Source organism: Aspergillus flavus, chromosome 6, assembly GCF_009017415.1.
Source record: "Aspergillus flavus chromosome 6, complete sequence".
Classification (NCBI taxonomy): domain Eukaryota; kingdom Fungi; phylum Ascomycota; class Eurotiomycetes; order Eurotiales; family Aspergillaceae; genus Aspergillus; species Aspergillus flavus.
Genome location: NC_092410.1, coordinates 2,623,709 through 2,642,365, shown reverse-complemented (window position 1 = coordinate 2,642,365; position 18,657 = coordinate 2,623,709). Strand labels below are relative to the sequence as shown.

Here is an 18,657-nt window from a genome sequence, read left to right as displayed (position 1 = left end):
GTCATTTTCGCCTCTTATCTTCCCCAGGAATTCTCTATGGTTTTTCCCCCTCGGTGAATTTCAAGATGCAGTGAGATCTCGGAGTCTGTACATCTGGTTGAAACTGTATCCTGACATGCGTCTAGGGAATCCTCAGCGTACTATAACCTCGGCTCGCATCGGCGCTCCGTGACCACATCCTCTCCAGAAGCTCAGCTCTGGTTTAACCGCGGATTTCTCTGGGCCTATTCTTTCAACCATGATGAAGCGGTGCGCTGCTTCGAGCGGGCTACCAAACACGATCCAAAGTGCGCCATGGCGTTCTGGGGGATCGCCTATGCCGTCGGTCCGAACTATAACAAGGCGTGGCACTTCTTCGACATGGCAGACCGTCAGCACACAGTGAAAAAGGCCAACGAAGCATTAACGCGGGCCATCGAGCTGGCGAGCAACGCCACCCCCGTGGAAAGAGATTTGATCAAAGCCCTCACAGCCCGATTCCCACCGTCAGACAATATCCCGTCCGACATGGGACCGCTGAACCATGCGTATGCGGACGCGATGCGACCTGTATATCACGCCTATAGCCGTGACGTAGATGTGGCCGCATTGTTTGGTGATGCACTCATGTGTATCAGTCCTCGAGGGCTATGGGATTTGGATACCGGCAAACCCACCGGCGACCACACTGTGGAGGCTCAAAAAGTGATCGAATCAGCAATGGCACAGGGCATCGAAGGTCGGGATCACCCGGCCCATTGCCATCTCTACATTCATTTGATGGAAATGTCACCAATGCCGGAGCGAGCATTACCAGCCTCCGACCGATTACGTCGCCTGGTGCCGGATGCTGCGCACATGTTACACATGCCAACGCATATCGATATGGCGGTGGGTGACTATCGCCGCGCGGTCGACTCCAACGAGGAAGCCATCATCGCTGATGACAAGTATTTCAACCGCGACCGTGGATCAGCCCTGTACGTCGCGTATCGGGTGCATAATATATGTGCCAAGTTGTATGCGGCCTTCATCTCGGGTCGGTTTGAAGAATCGCTATCGGCTGCGAAGAAGCTCGAACAGATTATCGATATCAACGTGCTAACAAGCACCAGCCCCCCAATGGCGGACTGGACTGAGAGCTTCCTAGGCAACCTGGCCCATGTGTATGTACGCTTTGGCCGTTGGGAGGATATCTTAAACCTAGAGCTTCCCGCTGACCGCGCCGTGTACTGTGCAACAACGGCCAATATACTTTACGCGCGCGGTGTCGCCTTCAGCGCCCTCGGCCGCCTCGCAGAAGCCGAGGCTGCTCAGAAACAGTTTGAGGCGGCGCGTGCGACTGTCCCGCCTTCCCGCTTGAACAGCATCCCGGTCAAAGAGGTCGACGTTCTCAAGGTCGGCTCAGAAATGCTCAGCGGCGAGCTAGAATATCGCAAGGGTAACTACGAGGTCGCATTTGCCCACCTTCGGCAAGCGATTGAGCTGGAAGACGCGCTCCCCTACTCGGACCCGCCGCCATGGATGCAGCCCGTGCGTCATGCCTTGGGTGGTCTACTGCTAGAGCAAAACCGTGTCGAAGAGGCAGAGCAGGTATTCCGAGAGGACCTTGGGCTTGCGAAAGATTTTCCCCGTCGCAAGGCCCGGCTGAATAATGTCTGGGGCTTACATGGGCTGCATGAGTGCCTGGTGCGCTTGGGCAAGCTCGAGGAAGCTCTTAGCATTCAGGTCCAGCGCGATATTGCCGTCGGTTCCGCAGATGTTCCTATTACCACCTCATGCTACTGTCGCTTATCCGCGGTGGGAAAGGCAGAGACATGCTGTTCTTCTCATATTTGAGCGTGTTTTTGTATCACAGAATTCGTTCCAACCAAGGCTATTCGCAATCCAATCATAGCTCAGCACGGTCATTCTGTCCGTGGCACTTTCGTAGCGCTATACTTGCTTTTATAATTTCAGGTTTTTATGATCCAGGGCGCAAGAATAGTGACCCACTTCGCATCCAGCTCGTATTTAGTCCGACCAATGGTCCTTGATCGAGTCAGCCCTCGAACTCAACTGTAGCCTAAAATAGTAAAAGACCCCTTTTTCTCCGTAGTTTTTTGCTCGCATGATACTTTGACCATGGTTTAGTGGTGCTTAATTTCCACCATGGGGTTCTGGCTGAACGGCAACGATTTGATTGATGGAGAGGAAGAGATTTCATGGTTAGCCCTAACCCGGTCGAGTTTTAGCCCGGCGACCCAGGAGACGTATTGCCGATTAAGGACGGCAATTCTCAGAGAGGTTAAGCATCAGTTACTCATGGGTTTGATAATGAAGCTAGCAAACTCAGTCGCTTCCCCCATAGGCTACAACTCGGGCTCTAGGCTGCCAGCGGCCATTAGAGAGAGTTCAGGGACCTAACACAGGGTGGTATATAGAAGACAGTCCTATCTCTCTATCCATTTCTCTTCGCCAGGGAATTTACTCACTACCGTCACTCCTTATCTATCCTCACCAGTCACCACTCGTTCTCAACATTTCAAACTTAGTCATTCATTTCGAAAACCCACCAAAATGAAATCTCTCACTTTCCCCATCCTCCTCACTCTCACCAGCCTCGCCGCCGCCCGCACCGATCTCGACGGCTGCACCAAATCCGCCACCGTCAACCAATGGGGCGAAGCCAGCATGATCTGGTACGTGCCCGACACCGGCGAGATCTGCGATTTCCCTGACTGCGGCGGTGGTCGCGCTCCCCCCAAGTACAACCAGCCCGGGTGCGCCGCCTACACCGGCACCGAGACCTTGACCCCGAGCTACCTCCCCGGCTGGGGTCCCGACGGCAAGGTTGCGCCGTCCACTTCGGCTGTCTCGGCTTCGGCAACGCATTCCGAGGCCGAGGCCACTTCCACTGGAGCCGTTACCTCTGATACTACTAAGACCGGTAGTACTTTGATTACTGCTGCGCCGACCTTGTCCACTGGGGTTTCGTCTTCGGCAGCTGGTTCTTCTTCGCCGGCTGGTTCTTCTTCGCGGGTGGCGGAGAGTGGTTCGTCGTCGAGCTCTGCTTCGTCGGGTTCGAGGGGCTCTTCGAATACGACGTCTTCGGCGGGTGTTCTGGCGACTGGTAATGCGGCTAGTGCGATGGGTATGAATGCCGGTGTTATGGCTTTGGTGGGGGGTTTGGTGGGTATCTTGGCCTTGTAGGGATATCCTTGAGGTAGATCACAGAGGTTAATGCTGGGAGAATTTATTGTATTATCAAGGTGGAGGTATTCATTCTCTTGTATTATGCATAATTGTAATGAGTACAAGTGCCATCATCTTGAATCAATGCATTGGGCTTCTCAAGCTTTGTATATGAAGCATGACTCGGGTGATCGACTGTTGATCTTTGTGATCGTCATTATCCACAGCGGATTAATGGCCTTTTTACCCGAATCATGAAATTATACTAGTGCTAACCGAGCAACAAGGAGTCAAGGACCGAATAACACACGAGTGAACATTATAAATAAAGCCGAATAAGCTTATTCGTAATTCAAATTACCCAATACTTCCTACAAAGTACATCCAAACTCATACATAAATTAATGAAAATACATTTCCCCCTCACCAAAGAATCAAAGATTCACTCAGCAGGGCCAAGAATATTCCTCTCATAAACAGTTGTCGTCTTTCCAGTATTCTGATTCTCAATCTATCGCCAAACATATCAGAACCTTGTCAAGGACAATACTTCTCTCAGATAGAACTCACCTCATATCTAGGGTTCTCCTCACTGGCATCAACGTGTCGGCCCGCCTGGTTGCCAGGCTCGGTGAGAACAGACTGGATAGTCCCGACACTTTCAGAGGTCCTTGAGTCGGGGCCTTGCATTGGGGTTGTTAGTCGATTATTCTTACATCGTATTGGAAATGAGGACGGACATACCGCCAACAGGCTTATAGATCACGCTCTGGCCGTTTCTGTACTGAGGCATGTTGGGGCTGGGTTGGATTATAGAATTTGGGATCAGAAAATGATATCGTGCTTGGTTAGGATAGAGTCATTAACTATTTAGAATTCGAATTCCAATGATCACGACAATTTATATCCAACATTCCCTTGCAAACAGCCTGGCAATTACATCGAGATTACAACCTCACTTCGCGACATATTATGTCCGTAGGTTGGGATAGTATGATGCCGACCTTACGTCCCTGTCGGTCAACCACCCTGAATACAAGAAATGACTCCGACTGGATAACTCTATCTTGAAGAGACACCAGGGCCAATCGATTATATGCCATCGTGACGTCAAGCCCTGTCTGGACTCGATCGACCGCCAATCTTCCCCAATAGAACATCTGGTGTCGATATAACTGTCAGGAAACGAACAATACCCAATTCTAGGCCTTTTCGCCAGGATTCAGCCTTCTACGATTCTGCCTGGCACAAGTTAAGGTCTGACAGCTTACTTTGCAGTAAAGGATCTTAAAATAGTTTAGCTAATTTTCGATCTGCGTTAGGTTGACTTGGGTGGATTGGTGAGATTAGTAAATTGTTGGTAATGCTTGGGGGTTCAACCCCTCGGAGACTTTTTCTCCTCCGGGGTAGACTTCGCGGTGGTCTAACATGTGCGATAATATTTGTAAAATTGTGGGAAACAGCCCAAGGTTAGTACAAAAGGTTTCATTATTTTCGGTGTTTTTTCTAGAATTTCTGGGACTTTTGTCGGATTTTAGTTCTGTCCGATAGATACTGTGGGGAACAATATATGTCTGTCAGGCCTTCCGAATCATCAAGACATATATAAGGAGAAGCTTTGTGAATAACGCTTCATCCTTCGCTTTAGCAATTCCTTGGAAAGAAAACGACGCATCCGACATTATCGTAGTTTTCGAAGTTTTCTAGGATTTTGTATATCGTTTCTGTGAGTGATTCCAGGTTAAACCGACTCGGTGACTCGGTCAAGTTCCTGGCGAGCCGAGGCTCGAGTTGAACCCTAGCTCAGATTGCAACTGGAGCGGATTCCCAACGGCATCCGAACTGCTGTGGATCGGGCGGTTTTTGTAGCGAAAGTTGAACCCCAGTCCCAGCTCTCGGGCTGCGATGATAACTGACCGCGATTATTCTGCGCAGATCATGTTACACTCCCTCAGGGTGAGCATAAGATATGAAAAACGCGCATGTAGATTAGCAATGCTTGGACAACCTCTTTTTTTATTGCGTTGGGATGTATCTTTCGGGGTTGATTGGGTATAGCGTTGGAGAATCTATAGATTTCTTTATCCAGCGTCTTAACCAAGAAGCCGAAGCAGATCCAACAACTTGAGTAATCACAGGAATGAGCTCTTTTCGAGAGACTTGAAGCTACTGCATTGGAGGACGTTACAGTTTGCACATAATTAGTGAGATTATTCACTGTGTAAATTTTTAATATGTAGAACTCATCTATAGCTTCAGCCCATGATTTCCGGTCCCGGTGGGATCGTATATGCCTTACATGGTACTGCTGCAGGTATTGTTATACTCGGAGGCACTTTCGTCCATAATGTAACTCTTAAAATATTCTGTTTTGTTTCTGTTTCCTTCAATGTGACATGTTCTTAGTGGAAGTTTGATACCCACCTAGCCTTCCTGTGATAGAATGCGCGGGACTCAGACAAAATCAAATAGAGAAGAGTGGACACGCTGACTCAAATGACGTCCCTATACTTAAAGTCTAGTCTCACAAGCAGTGGAGAGTGTGGATGCGGAATGCAAACGGTGATTTAGTGGCTAGCTGCATGACACATTCTTCGCGAGAGATGATTGCGGAAGCTTAGGAATGCCGGATGGATTTTCCGACGCCTGGGGGGTCTTGGAAGAATTGAAGGAACTAAGGATATGGAAAATGGAAAAAAGTAAAAGAAAGGAAGGAGGAAAATGCATCGTCAACGCAGCAGTGTTAACTCTTCGGTCGATAAAAAAAGACTCCAGATGCTACAATTTTACTCCCAAATCCGTCTGGAATACCCAGTATCCAAATTTGTCCCTATCCCACCACTGGCATCCGCACTGATATCTGTAGAGTCATATGGCAATACATATTCACACTCTTTCCAGTCGACCCTGGTGTGATGAACTACCTCATGTATTCTCGGTCTTCCCCATCGAGCTACAAGAACCCTGACGCTCATAAACTAACCTATAATGCTATCTCCATTGTTTTTCAGACATTATCTATCTATATACAAATAGTACTAGAAACTGAAAACACCCCTGTTGACGGTAAACTTCTGTAATCATAAGTCAAGGAGTCGTAAGCCCCTTATGCGGCGCACGCCCGACCTTATTCTCGCCAGGTTTGCCCCCCTTCATCGTTTGCCGATCGGCTTCTGAGACGACTTCTGCACGTCCCATCTTGATTTCGCCATCTATGGCTTGTCGGTCATCCTCTGACACCGCCGCTTGGTTCCTTCGTGGTGAAAGCGATCTAAAGGCGAGCCAGGTACCGCCGATCACGGCGAACATACTTAGGATAGCTGTATTGCGAGATCTATGTGGGATTATTAACCCCAGATTCTAGAAGAGCTAGTAAGTTTAGACATAGTACATACCTAGTTGCGGGCGATGCGCCTTTCCCGAGGGTTAGGTTTGGCATGATGGTGATTGATAATGCTGGTTATCGGTGAAGTTCGTGAGAAGACTCGTTGAGATAGTATGGCAGTATCTTTTGATTATATCTCAATCTCCTATATTTCCATTTATATTGTTTCCTCGAAATCTTGTCGAGTAGTCAGGGTATATCTGCAACGGGGAATGACTTCGCCACCCATGACCGAACAATGACATTCGGGCCGTCGATGCACTGGCCAACTTATGTCTAGATTCAGGGAAAATACACTCCACACGTCATAGTGGATTTGGTTCCAAGGGCTTCTGTCCTATGCACATAGAACTTGGAGAGTCCCGACCCCGGGGAAACTTCTGACTTTCGTGGGACTCCGAGGACTGTGGAGACCGTATCTTATCAACTTTCTTCCGGTGTCAGGATGAAGAGAAATGTCTTCACTGAGTACAATCCTGTCACTAACCACTTAATTCCAGGGCGTGAATGCGCATATATGCTTACAAATTCAAAGCCTTGTAGATAGTCACTAAGTAATATGAATCAGATCGGCTATGACCTCAACCTGGAAGTGGAGTCAAACGCCGAGCAACCTCTGGTGTGATATCATAATCGATGAATGGATTTTTCGGTATAGAAGTATACCGACTGGCATCACCGCCTATCGACCTTAAGGTTTTCTATTACTGATTCTAAGTAAAATGAACCTCGGTCAAAGAAGTAGAACTCGTTGAAATTCGACTCAACGCGGGTAAGCATCTCAGCCTGTGGTCCTATCTCAGCTAATAAAGGTTTAGATCACATTATTATGAGTTATACCTGCGACGGAACGAGGAGGTCCAAAGGTCTGTGGTGTCAGATCCATGAGTCTTCTTTTGAATATCAAGGGATATAAAATCAGATGATATGGGAAATACCAAGGAAAAGAAAGAGACAAAACGCGTATCGTTGAATGACTAGACAAGTGACGATAGTGTGACGGCCTTGTATCCAGCAATCTTCACAAAGGAGATGATCTAAGAAACTCTACCTTTGACTCACTCCCTGAGATCACCGGAATGGTGACACACCATGCTAGAATGAAACGTGGATACTCCTGAAGTGTGGAAGGCAAAAGATATATAAGACTGGCCATATTCTAGGGGTTTGACCATCTATCAGAACCAATTGAATGCACCGGTGCGAGGAGGACTAACACCAAGAGCCACGATGCCAGTCACGTTTGCAGTTGCGGAGGTTTCACCTACCAAGTGGACATTTGGAGGCAAAGTCCGCAATACGGAGGAATTATTCAAAGAGTCGTGCCCCCAGATATTCAAGAACGGCATGAAAATTACTCATAGTTCCTTCTCGCCTTCATCCTTTGACCGAAATTTCTTCATTGCAAGCAACCACGGTTTCGTCAGGGCAGTCTATCTTGCATATTGCTATCACTACCACTTGAAAGTCCGCCCAGACGATGTATGGGTGGCCATCCTCGTGCAGCTAGGATTTTACATCAATGCCCACGCGGAAGAGTGTAGGAAAATCTTTGTTGCTCACGAAGGAAAGAAAGAGCTCATTGTGAAGCAAGGGAGCCGTCTAGACCCCGAGGATCTTGCCATACGGCTGGCAGAGCTGATCGAAAATGAGATTGTTGAAGATCTGCGGTCATGGTTCATGCCTTCATTTAGCACGACCACTGAGGTTGATCAGGTGGTAGCCTCTGTCTTGATGATGGGTACGATGCAGAAGTACTTTGGATACAGAGGGGTCCTCTCCTGTGGCATTCCAAGAGTCACCCTGCTGGGTGAGCGGGCAGACTGGGTTCAGCTACAGAACAAGATTGAGAAGATAAATGAGTTCGGTGAGGAGCCTCGTCAATTTGCAAACCTCCTACGCCCCGTCTTGCGGCATTTCGTGGCTTGCTTCGATGGCTCGCAAGGAACTCAGGCCAAAAGCTTTTGGAGTGCGAGTGTTCATATGTCTGGTAAGAGCGGACCTCCGACTATATCTGGCTGGGTCACTGCTTTCTGCTTCTGGAATGCAGAAGGCAAATGCCGGAAAGACGTGGCACGTCACAGATCAACCAAGCATCTCGAACTTGATGGCCTGCGCTATCTTCCGCTCAGGGTGAAAGATATTCCTTCTGGGTCCGCTTCTGTTCCTATAGTCATCAAGGGTGGGAAGCAGGATTACAAGAGAGAGATGGTCGCTGGTCTGATTGGTGTGAATTTTACGGACCCAGAGACGCTGGATACTATTGAACCGGTATCAGGATGGTGCATGTACGGACCAGTCCAGGAGGTACTCCCCGAATCCAAAGAGTCAACTGGAGATGATCTTTAGATAAAGGCTGAACTCAATAAGCGCACAGTGATAGCCCGCAATCTGCTGAATTGCATTCGGATAACAAGATTTGAAGGGATAAGCTTGGATGAGCTTGGAAAGCGAGGGGCTCATCTATTTCTGGAAGGAGAGATAATAGTATTTATTTGTCCTGGCCTCTTTACGTGACACCTCCATAGAACAATTTGGGGCTATCAACAATACCCTGACTGGATGTTGGTCAACACTTTTCATTGCTTGAATTTGCTGTACGAACTACGACAGCCTATCGTAGTATTTCTTTTTATTACATTCAGAATGTATCATATTTCTGACCGTACTTTATTCCCTTAGTCCGAAATATTGTCGGGGAACATGACCAGGCTTCAATCCTAGAGTGATGGAAGCATCGGAGATGAATTCTTGAGCCTTTCGAAACCCACTCGAAGCAGGGAATCGACAAGCGCCATGCGGGAAGTCGTGACATGGAAACAAAGAATAAGATTGCAGGATGATAGCTCGACCATCCCACTAACCCGCTCATTGGTGCTCTTTGTGCTCCCTAATTAAACTCGCCGTAGCGCTGTTGCCAACCCTGAATCTATCCGGACTGGAGAGTATAGATTTGCGATTCACAACAGACCAACAGGACGATGATTGGGCTGGGTACACAAAGGTCATACTGGTATAGGCAATCGCATACTATGAATGCCGTTAATCTCGGCTTGGATTCGGTGCTTCAGAAGGCCAGTCTTTCAGGGATGTAAACCGAGTCATCTTCATTCATTTCTTAAGAATGCCCAACCCTTCCCCTAATATCCTTTGTAGAGGGGAAGGTTGATATTCACTTCCCTTCTATTCACATACCAGCTGGCTCTGGTGAACATGGCATCAATGTTACTCATTATTTAGTCGCTCTTTACCACCGTCTATCGCGTCTTCCTGCTCGATCGTCGCTCCTTTTCTATCCATAACCACATTATCCAATTTGCTTGTCATTCTCTTGCTAAATAAACTCCAAAAAAGCAATTCTCGTCACTATGAAGTTCTTCAATGTACTCTTCTTCTTCTACGCCGCTCTGGTGGTGTCCGTTCCAACCGCCATTAACGACGCCGAACTCGACAAGTCTAACGCATCCCCTGACGCTCTAACCGTTGTCTGCCAGTGGGACTGGGACTGCCCCAAGCAGCAGCTCTGTTGCAAGGGTCGCTGTCACAGAACTGGTGATTGCAAACACGTTCCTCCCAAATCCGAGGTCGCCGGCCCCCAGAGATGCACTTGGGCTACTGACTGTCGTCCTGGAGACCTCTGCTGCAGCGGTTACTGTCAAAGTGTTTATGACTGCAGACGTGTTCCCCCGAAGCCTCCAGTGAAGGATTCCGAAGACACCGCAGACAATAAGGATAGCCCTGAAACCCCGGGCGATGCTGAACCCGTCATCGACAACTCTAGCGAGACTCAGCTTGATAAGAGGCGCTATCGCTCACCAGAAGATAAATTTAACAAGACCAATGACGAGTCCAGTATTCAGAGTCTCCAGACAGAGGTAACCTGCAAGCAGTACTGGGATTGCGGTGTTAGCGGGGAGCATCAATGGATGTGCTGTAACGGAAAGTGCATTAAGTGGTACCCTGGATCAACACCTTGGATCCGTCCAAAATGCTTGAAGTAGTGAAGATGTCTTTGATGAGTCCCCGTCTAAAGATTGTACTACGACGTACTCTCGACTTCCTTTTGCTGGGTTGTGAAATCTTAAATCCGTGCAGGCACTGATTATTGACAACGCTCTTTGACTCTAGACCCTGCCGTGGCCAAAGAGCTATCTGCGATACTCTTGGATGCTGGCTGGGGTGATCAGTTCATCCTCCTCTCCTTGCTAAGGAACAGTGCTAATGTTTTGCTTACTGGATAAGCGCATAATTCTAAAACATTGAATACTATCTTACTTGCTGCATACGTAAACAGCATTGTAGAAGAAGTAAGATTCCTTTGTGGCTGATGTATCTGCGATAGAGTCTGACTTGGATAATAACAAGGAGGTCTCCTCCAGCTCAATATCCTAGTAACAACTGCTCCCTCTCCCTCTCGGTCTATCTCGCACAGCACTACTGTTGGTATTATTTTCAACCTCAAGCTCCGTTTCAGGCCAGCTCAGCTGCACCAAATTTAAACACGCCATCCAACATCTATTCCATATCATAATCAATATCCTCATCGTCCTCCTCCTCAGCCTCCTCAGCCTCCTCACCTACGCCATCCTCCTCCAAGCCAAACGCCTTTGAATTCAACTCCATAGCATAAGGCTGTACAGAATCCCTAATGGACTCCCCCATCTCAAAATCCTCCGTTATTCTCGCATCCTCCATGCTTTCCTCTTCACTCGTCTGCGCATCCCCATACGCCAGGGACCTCGACACAAAGGCAAAGAACGACTTCGTCCCAATCCGCGCATGACACTCCGCCTGCAGGATATGATTCTTCTTCCAATGAATCCGATCACCCCTCATCTCCAAAGGCGACGGGTTCGGAGTCGGCTCGCCAGTCTTATCGTAGTAGAACTCCTTGCGCATCATCCGGTTCGTGAAGTATTCGTTGGGAGCAAAGTAAAAAGCAAGCACGTAGTCGAAGCCCTCGAGCCACTCGACGCGGATGTCAATGAGGGACTTTAGAGGACCCAGATCGAGCTTTGTGACTAGCTTGCGGGTCTCGTGCTCATTGCGCAGGGCTGTCAGCCAGAAATCCCGGATGGGGGGATGGTGTGTTTGGGTGTCACCCGTCCAGCCGGTTGCGAGCTCTGCACGACGCTGGTAGAAGGATTTGTTGTGCTCGTAGTGTATCTTGCGGGCTTCGTGGATGTCGTGCTCCCACTGGGCGTTGAGTTCGTTTTCTTTGTCGTAGAGGGCTTTTAGGTCGGGGTGAGGGTCGGGGGTTGCCATCTTAGCTTGAGAGTGCTTTGACTCTTATTCGGTGAGGTGGATGGGATTTTGAGTCTCTAGACTTGGTGTGAGCTTGTGGTGGTGGATGCGATGTTTGATGTATGGTCAGTCTAAAAGGCTGTGTGGAGGTGTTGATCAGTTAAAGACCACTGTGCGAAAGTGGTTGAGACAGTTGGAACACAAGAGTTGAAGAAGGCGGTAAGCGTGAGTTTTATAGAATAAACATAAGATGATCTGCTCAAGCCTTTATTTTCTTTGTAGTTTATATTTGTACAAAGGCATTCTTGTCTGTGGTATCCTACAAAGTAACCTTATTCACTACAACCCACGGAAACAAGGCTGCCACTAGAGGATCAACAAAGCCACTGTTCTTGTTTATCCAGAATAAAGAGCGGAGTCTATTTGAATGATCTTCTTCACTAAGTGATTCATACATGCTCTGGTCACGTTATGCACCGAGTGAGTGAATATAGCTCTTGAGGTGGCACTGTGGCAGTCAGGTTACGTAGTAGATCATGAATAGCATTCTTTAATTCTTTAATATTGCCCTTGGAACGCTTCTTCTTTCTGAGTATTTAGTATTAAGCTGTTAAAGTACAAGTCTAGATAGTGAGCAACACAAGTACTTGTCAAAAGTAGACTTACTAAGACTAAGCTTGAGCGAACACTGCCAACTAATATGGAGATATCCATAGTGCCCTAATATGCTTCGTTTAACTATCGTGATTACGCATTGGAGCTTATATAATCCCCAACATTTTTTTAAGTATCTATTCATAAATTTTGTGATTACGTTTATATCAAGGTTCGTATCTAGGGCATCAAATAAACATTAATAAATGTCATGCATATTAATACCGCATCGTGTACATGCTACGAGTAGTAGAAACAAAGAATTGCGGCAGTGGTCCCTATCGCCTGCCGTAAAGGACCTCGCAGCTCATGATCGGCATGCAGGTGATCTTCTTTACAACTTTCCCAATGTACCTCCATTCAAATCTACAATGGTGTGGCTATGTAGACCACAACAGTGCAACATGTTTTACCCGGCTGAAAGACTAAGACAATGCACGCGACTTCAATGTGGGGGCAGTGCTTCATCGCGCCATCTTCCACCATTTCATTTAATACTGTCTTGGAATATAAAGATAGGGAAGGTTCAAAGATAATGATTCCGTCTTCTGCTTGTTAACTTTACCCCCCGCACCGACGAAGGTAATGCAAAGTTGAGTACATTATGGAGGTCAGTTCAAGCTCCAGAGTCGCAAATTATCTTCAAAGAACCTCGAAAGAACTAGTACACACGGTATGCAAACCTACCTTTAGGCTCAAGAAACTCCCATCCACACATATAGATACAAGCTTCTAATGCTCGGAGAAGTGGTTATCGGAAGGTACTTTCCAATACCATCCCTTGCCCGGTCCATCGCACATTCGTCTACTTAGAGTCCAGCCTGGAAGGCCGAGCGATGAGATATCATGCTCCATTCGCGTCGTCAGTCTTAACGACAGCCCCAAGTACACGGCTTTATCGTACACATGGAGGAAACAGCACTCATATCTACGTGCCGGTGCCGCCATAATAATGGATATGGTGAAAGCGGCGTATCGTGGACAAGAGTATGACATGCATTTCCCAGGGGCTGAAGAAGAGGTGCGCGCCACCAAGACCATCCTGTGCAATGGCAAGAGACTCGGCGTGACTGCGAACCTCTACGAAGCTCTACTATCCCTTCGAAAAACTCGGCCTGGGAATGGAGAGTATTGGATTGATGCGGTATGCATGAACAAAGGTACCCGGCTTCGTCCCCACGTGTTTCGAAGAATCGGAGAAAGACATATCGCGGAATGGCTGACCATCTCAACAGCGATATGACCGAAAGAAATGCCCAGGTTGGAATGATGGGCAGGATATACCAATCGGCGGACCTTGTTCTTGTTTGGCTTGGTGACTGCTCGTCAAAGCTAGCTCAGGGCCTTCCTGAGCTAGAAGCATTAGCGCAGAGGCCTCCAAGGGAACTACCCCCATTCGAGTTATTGATTGACGACGAGAGCACATCTACTACTGCAGCATCCTCTGCCTTCTTTAAGAATGACCGGTTTTGCATATCAGCGGCAGCTATGACTGTACTCGATCTAACTAATCGGCAATGGTTCAAGCGCATCTGGGTACTGCAAGAATTCTGCTTGGCAAAACACGTTGTCTTTCTTTACGGCAAGCACTATGTTAGCCTCCAGGCTTTATTGACCTCGTTTATCTGGGCTTATCAAAACCCTGGGGAGGCAATGAAGCCGGAGAAAGGGTGGAATATTGCCAAGACATACATTTTGCCGCGATGGTTTTCTCACACTGGTGACATCCCCAACGTCCTGCTGGCTCGTAAAGCCATTGCCCAGGGCCACAAGTTAACCCTCCGCGAATGGCTTCTAACCTGCAAGGGTCGCAGTGCTACGGATCCAAAGGATTTCGTATTTGGCGGCCTGTCTCTGATTTATCCCGAGTCGTTAAGAATAGATAAGCAGCGTCTCCAGCCAGGTGACTATGCTAATTCTACTCATCCCCCGCCATTGCCGCCCCGGCCTGGCACTCGTGCTCCCAATAGCAACCAACCCACCATGGAGCGCCCAACAGCCATGGTGGGAGTTTCAATATCATCGGTGCCCCTTCCCAAGGGACTATGGAGTGTCATCGAGATTGATTATAAGGCCAGCGAAGCCGAGATCTTGGTCAACGTCGCAGCATGCCTACTTTCCCAGAATGAACCACACAGTCTTGACCTGCTCTCCATTGCGGCCCGTCCGCGTGACGCCGACGACCTTCTCAAAGCGCCGCTCAAATGCAAGTCTAGTAAAACATATGATCTCCCCTCTTGGGTCCCAGCCTTGGGTTCTTGGACAGTAAGTGCCCTCTTAATCTACTCGTCTCGTTCTATATATTATCGTTTCTCCTACTTGCACCCCCAAGGCTTGGACTGACATCGGCATCTACAGTCTCTGGTAAACAGCAACCTAGCCGCGGCAGCGGTGGCGGCAGGTGGCGGCGGCACAGCCTTTGCAGCCGGGACATTAGGGCAACTGCAGGAAGCGGTCCCTTCGCCTACGATTTCACGCGATGGGACGACATTATACCTTGACGCTATGCCCCTCGACAAAATTGATGAAATAATCCTAAACGCGAAGTTTTCGTATTCGAAAGAGCACCTCGACGCCCTAATACCCTTCTCGAATTGTTGGCCGCGCTGCCCTACACCTACCCCTCTGATGTCGGCACGAGCTTCAATGCGATTGCTACCGCTCTTGCTTCCTCCCTTTCTTCTTTCTCCTCCCGTGACACTGAACTAGACTCTGTGATGGATGGAGATGTGAATAGATCCTCGTCATCACTACCACCCCAGCTGCTTCCGCGCGTCTGGCTTTGCGAGATCATCGAGCGCGAGGTGCGCCTTTGGGTTACAGTTTTGCGAATAGACATCAAAGCCTTCACCGTGCTTAAGAAAATAAGGGCGAATAAGCGAAGGCGACTGGAAAGCCTTCTAGCCGTCTACCGGCAGCTGATTGAAAAGTTTGACGACCTTCCATGGTCAGGAACAGCAGACCAAGGCATACCACCGCCTGACGAGAGTCATGGTGATGAGCAGAAAAAAAGACGAAGCGAGGAAATTATCGAGAGCCTTTGTAGCAAGATAGAGGAAAGAATACCCAGGCAGTCTAGACGTTTCTTAGAGGCTGAGATGGAGCCTATTTCACCAGAGGCGCAGCGGTACGAGAATGCGTTCTATTCCGCTATGAACTGGCGCTCCTTGTTTAGAACGAAGGATGGTCTCATTGGGATGGGGCCTAGTTGGTTGAGTTGTGGTGATTGGGTGATGCCGGTACGGGGTGCCATTGTACCCTACGTATTCCGACACATCGATGAGGATTTGAAGCAGCAAGTGAAAAGCCTGGGGAATACGGTGGAGAAGTTGGAAAAACATCTCTTTGAATTGAAGTCTACTGCCAAGAGGAATCAACAGCGATTATCTATTGCGGATACTGAGAGGAAGATTGCATCGTTGAAACAGAAAATCGGCGAGCTTTGCGGTCAAGTTGGCAGAAAAAATGCATGGGTATTGATCGGGGAGGCGTATGTTGAGGGTGTTATGCGAGGAGAGGCTTTGGAAAGAGCAGGGTTTGATGCATTTGAGCGGATTGCCATTGTATGACCGCTTGAGCCAATATTATTCCATCTTTTATTGATGTTGAAGATCCTTCTGTTCAATATATAAGTTATCCTATTTTCAATGTGCACGCTAGGAATACAAAGATCTTAATATTCGGCTTGCTCCTCTTAGGGCTACTCCACTTTATCCATGGCTCTGCTACAACCTTGAGGTCAAATCTATAATACAAAATTATTATTTGCAAGAGCTATTGTACAGCAGGTAATAATCTACCTAGGGACACGATCTACTTTCTCCCGTGACAAAGAGGACCGTAAGCCTGACCGGGGAGGCTATCCTGATGCCAGGCCTCACTACCCACACAGGCTGGACAGTAGAAAAAGCCCTCCGGGTCATACTTCCGCTTAATCAAAGACAGGCGCTTGTAGTTAGCACCGAAAAAGTCAGTAGCCCAGAGAGGATCGTTTCGATCGGCCTAACAACATATTAGCATCGTCAAAATTCCAGAATATAGAAGGAACCCACCTCGTTCATATAGCTACCCAGCTTGGGAGTCAACGCCCTCATCGCCCCACCCTTCTTGTAAGTAATATCATCCTTGACAACTTGAGCGGTGGACTCGTCAGCCCAACCCCTAGCCACAACATTGACCATATACGTCGAGCGCCAGGCTGGATTGACACCCGAGAAACGGTCTTCTCCGCCAGTCAGTACCTTTCCACCACCGACCAGCTCCACACTGTTGATGGTATACTCTTCCGGAGCCCCGGCAATAACACCGATCATCCTGCGAAGCAAAGTACGGTTCTTGGTCAGAGAGTCCTTGTCGAACATTCGCGAAGTCAAAGCCGAATTCGCGGAGCCAGTAGATTGATGCGCCCCCGACATGGCGTTGTAGTAAGCCGGATAGGAGGGAAACTGGAACCATTGAACCGAAACAAAGAGCGAAGTACCGTTGTATTTCTGCAGTTTCTTCAGGAGAGGCTCAAATGCTACCTCCGCGTACTTTTGGGATTTGCCCATGGCTGCCACGGCATGGACGTAACCAACCGTCTCGTTGCCGAAGAGTACCATGGGGCCGTTGATGGACCAGGTGCCGTATCCGGAGAATCCTGCGTCGGAGATGGATGGATATTCGGTGTGGATGTCTGTGACTGCTTCCAGGAGGGCGTCGGTGTTGTTTCCCAGGGGCATTATGGCGAGCGATTGGGCCACGACGGGTTTGGAAGGGTAGGCTTTTACGACTGCGGAGGTGACGACGCCGTAGGTGCCGCCGCCGCCGCCTCGGATCGCGAAATAGAGGTCGGAGTTCTGGCATGCGTTGGCTGTCACGGTGGTGCCGTTGGCTAGCATGACTTGCGCTTCGAGGACTTGGTCTGATCCTAGACCGTAGTCGCGGCTTGCGGGTGAGTGGCCGCCACCTTGGATGTATCCACCGATGCAACCCACCGTCTATTGGGAATAGTTAGATATGCTGTGTTCTGTAATATATTAATAGGGACTTTTTGACTTACAGGGTCTCCTCCACCAACAATGGTCAGGTTACGCTTAAATACCTCCTGATAGACGTCCGACCAGACGTAACCACCTGCGATCGTGAACGCAGCGCCAGTCCAGTTTGTGTGCTTACACTGGTCCGATGGCACGTAGTTTTCATGATAAGTAATTCCTTTCTGGATATACTTGATCCAGATTTGCAGGGCACCATAACCCTCCGACCTAGTAACTGATGAGCCGATGCCACCGTAGATCGCAAGATACCATACTTACTTTCCGAGGATATCATGGCCGGTATTTCTAACAACAAGACGGATGTTGTTCTTCTTCGCAAACGCCATCCCAGTAGCCAGCTCTTCCGGCTCTGTCGCATTGATGGTGTACAAAGGAGCCTGTCCCAAGGTACAGTTTCCAGGCTTCTCTCCCGAGCTGAGATCCACGGGCGGGCAATTGTCATCTGTAGGATAGATGTATCCTACAGGTGACAGAGACTGCCAGGTTTCATTGGACCATTGCGAATAGACATAAGCGCACTCCTCGTCGTTCTGGTAGGGACCCGGATAACAGGAAATGGCAGGAGGGGTGTTCTTGATGAGCTTTCCAGATACTGACGCGTTGAGCGCATTCCAAGTGTCGAGTGTTGGCCAGCATGAGTCTCCGGGTGTCTGCTGTGTGGTTAGTATCAACCGTCCGAGATATCATTTCTTTCAAAGACGCACGCATTTGCAGGAACCTTCGGTGCTGGCGTAGGCCAACCCGGTTAGGCCTAATAGTGACCAGAGTGTCGAACGCATGGTCAACTGCTGAAACAGAGCTATTGTAGGGGATGTTCACGAAAAAGAAGCTGAGTTGCGGTCAGGATTGAATCTAAATACTTTCGCCTATTGGCTGCGGATACGAGTCAAGCGACGTAACCGACATGATTTGTGCAGGGGTTGTGCATGGGTTCGCAGTGAATCGGTTCTTCGTCTGAGGAAGAAGGTCTGATTGGGCAATTCATGGGCGTTACATTGGTCTAGTCTATTAATTAACATCACTCTGGTACGACTCACTACAACCGAGGTCGGAATATGCCGCATCCCGGATCATATCAGGCGTATATTGAATGCTGACTCGAGTGACTTTACATCTCATTAGCCCTGAGAATATGGTAGGCTTCACCTCATGTATGAACTTTGCAGATATGACTATCTTATT

General features: G+C 48.6%; 9 protein-coding genes across 9 annotated transcripts; 5 read left to right on the top strand and 4 right to left on the bottom strand.

Moving 5' to 3' along the window:
• Nucleotides 1-36: 36 nt before the first annotated feature.
• On the top strand, nucleotides 37-2,348 carry F9C07_2286430 (tetratricopeptide repeat domain protein; the record flags this gene model as incomplete). Its single annotated transcript, XM_071510828.1, has 2 exons — nucleotides 37-53; nucleotides 126-2,348. 2 exons carry the CDS (start codon nucleotides 37-39, stop codon nucleotides 1,816-1,818), a joined length of 1,710 nt encoding a protein of 569 aa, XP_071367894.1. The 3' UTR covers nucleotides 1,819-2,348.
• Nucleotides 2,349-3,481, top strand: F9C07_2286429 (putative siderophore biosynthesis enzyme). Its single transcript, XM_041286791.2, has one exon. It carries the CDS (start codon nucleotides 2,539-2,541, stop codon nucleotides 3,169-3,171), a length of 633 nt encoding a protein of 210 aa, XP_041148961.1. The 5' UTR covers nucleotides 2,349-2,538; the 3' UTR covers nucleotides 3,172-3,481.
• F9C07_2286428 (uncharacterized protein) lies at nucleotides 3,482-4,133 on the bottom strand. Its single transcript, XM_041293752.2, has 3 exons — nucleotides 3,898-4,133; nucleotides 3,724-3,836; nucleotides 3,482-3,664 (listed from the first exon to the last, which is right to left on the bottom strand). The coding sequence occupies exons 1-3, from the start codon at nucleotides 3,944-3,946 to the stop codon at nucleotides 3,596-3,598; spliced, it is 231 nt and encodes a 76-aa protein (XP_041148962.1). The 5' UTR covers nucleotides 3,947-4,133; the 3' UTR covers nucleotides 3,482-3,595.
• Nucleotides 4,134-6,240: 2,107 nt separating this feature from the next.
• F9C07_11978 (uncharacterized protein) lies at nucleotides 6,241-6,592 on the bottom strand (the record flags this gene model as incomplete). The annotated part of the gene is made up of 2 exons (XM_071507740.1): nucleotides 6,241-6,491; nucleotides 6,553-6,592. The coding sequence occupies 2 exons, from the start codon at nucleotides 6,590-6,592 to the stop codon at nucleotides 6,241-6,243; spliced, it is 291 nt and encodes a 96-aa protein (XP_071367893.1).
• A 1,176-nt stretch (nucleotides 6,593-7,768) lies between these two features.
• Nucleotides 7,769-8,887, top strand: F9C07_11979 (uncharacterized protein; the record flags this gene model as incomplete). Its single annotated transcript, XM_041286792.1, has 1 exon — nucleotides 7,769-8,887. One exon carries the CDS (start codon nucleotides 7,769-7,771, stop codon nucleotides 8,885-8,887), a length of 1,119 nt encoding a protein of 372 aa, XP_041148964.1.
• A 1,019-nt stretch (nucleotides 8,888-9,906) lies between these two features.
• Nucleotides 9,907-10,539, top strand: F9C07_11980 (uncharacterized protein; the record flags this gene model as incomplete). Its single annotated transcript, XM_041286794.1, has 1 exon — nucleotides 9,907-10,539. One exon carries the CDS (start codon nucleotides 9,907-9,909, stop codon nucleotides 10,537-10,539), a length of 633 nt encoding a protein of 210 aa, XP_041148965.1.
• Nucleotides 10,540-11,053: 514 nt separating this feature from the next.
• F9C07_11981 (putative nucleosome assembly protein) lies at nucleotides 11,054-11,803 on the bottom strand (the record flags this gene model as incomplete). Its single annotated transcript, XM_041286798.1, has 1 exon — nucleotides 11,054-11,803. One exon carries the CDS (start codon nucleotides 11,801-11,803, stop codon nucleotides 11,054-11,056), a length of 750 nt encoding a protein of 249 aa, XP_041148966.1.
• Nucleotides 11,804-12,790: 987 nt separating this feature from the next.
• On the top strand, nucleotides 12,791-16,005 carry F9C07_2215658 (uncharacterized protein; the record flags this gene model as incomplete). The annotated part of the gene is made up of 5 exons (XM_071509676.1): nucleotides 12,791-13,109; nucleotides 13,185-13,596; nucleotides 13,672-14,701; nucleotides 14,795-14,837; nucleotides 14,984-16,005. The coding sequence occupies exons 2-5, from the start codon at nucleotides 13,583-13,585 to the stop codon at nucleotides 16,003-16,005; spliced, it is 2,109 nt and encodes a 702-aa protein (XP_071367892.1). The 5' UTR covers nucleotides 12,791-13,109; nucleotides 13,185-13,582.
• A 244-nt stretch (nucleotides 16,006-16,249) lies between these two features.
• Nucleotides 16,250-18,254, bottom strand: F9C07_11984 (isoamyl alcohol oxidase; the record flags this gene model as incomplete). Its single annotated transcript, XM_041293769.1, has 5 exons — nucleotides 16,250-16,438; nucleotides 16,489-17,415; nucleotides 17,478-17,682; nucleotides 17,734-18,125; nucleotides 18,180-18,254. The coding sequence occupies 5 exons, from the start codon at nucleotides 18,252-18,254 to the stop codon at nucleotides 16,250-16,252; spliced, it is 1,788 nt and encodes a 595-aa protein (XP_041148968.1).
• Nucleotides 18,255-18,657: the final 403 nt, after the last annotated feature.

Excerpts from the sequence above, each read along its gene's own strand:
- F9C07_2286429 (XM_041286791.2), top strand. The coding sequence starts at position 2,539 with ATGAAATCTCTCACTTTCCCCATCCTCCTCACTCTCACCAGCCTCGCC.
- F9C07_2286428 (XM_041293752.2), bottom strand. The coding sequence starts at position 3,946 with ATGCCTCAGTACAGAAACGGCCAGAGCGTGATCTATAAGCCTGTTGGC. Across the intron at positions 3,837-3,897 it reads GATCTATAAGCCTGTTGGCG|GCCCCGACTCAAGGACCTCT; the intron begins GTATGTCCGTCC and ends CCCCAATGCAAG. Across the intron at positions 3,665-3,723 it reads AGGAGAACCCTAGATATGAG|ATTGAGAATCAGAATACTGG; the intron begins GTGAGTTCTATC and ends GTTTGGCGATAG.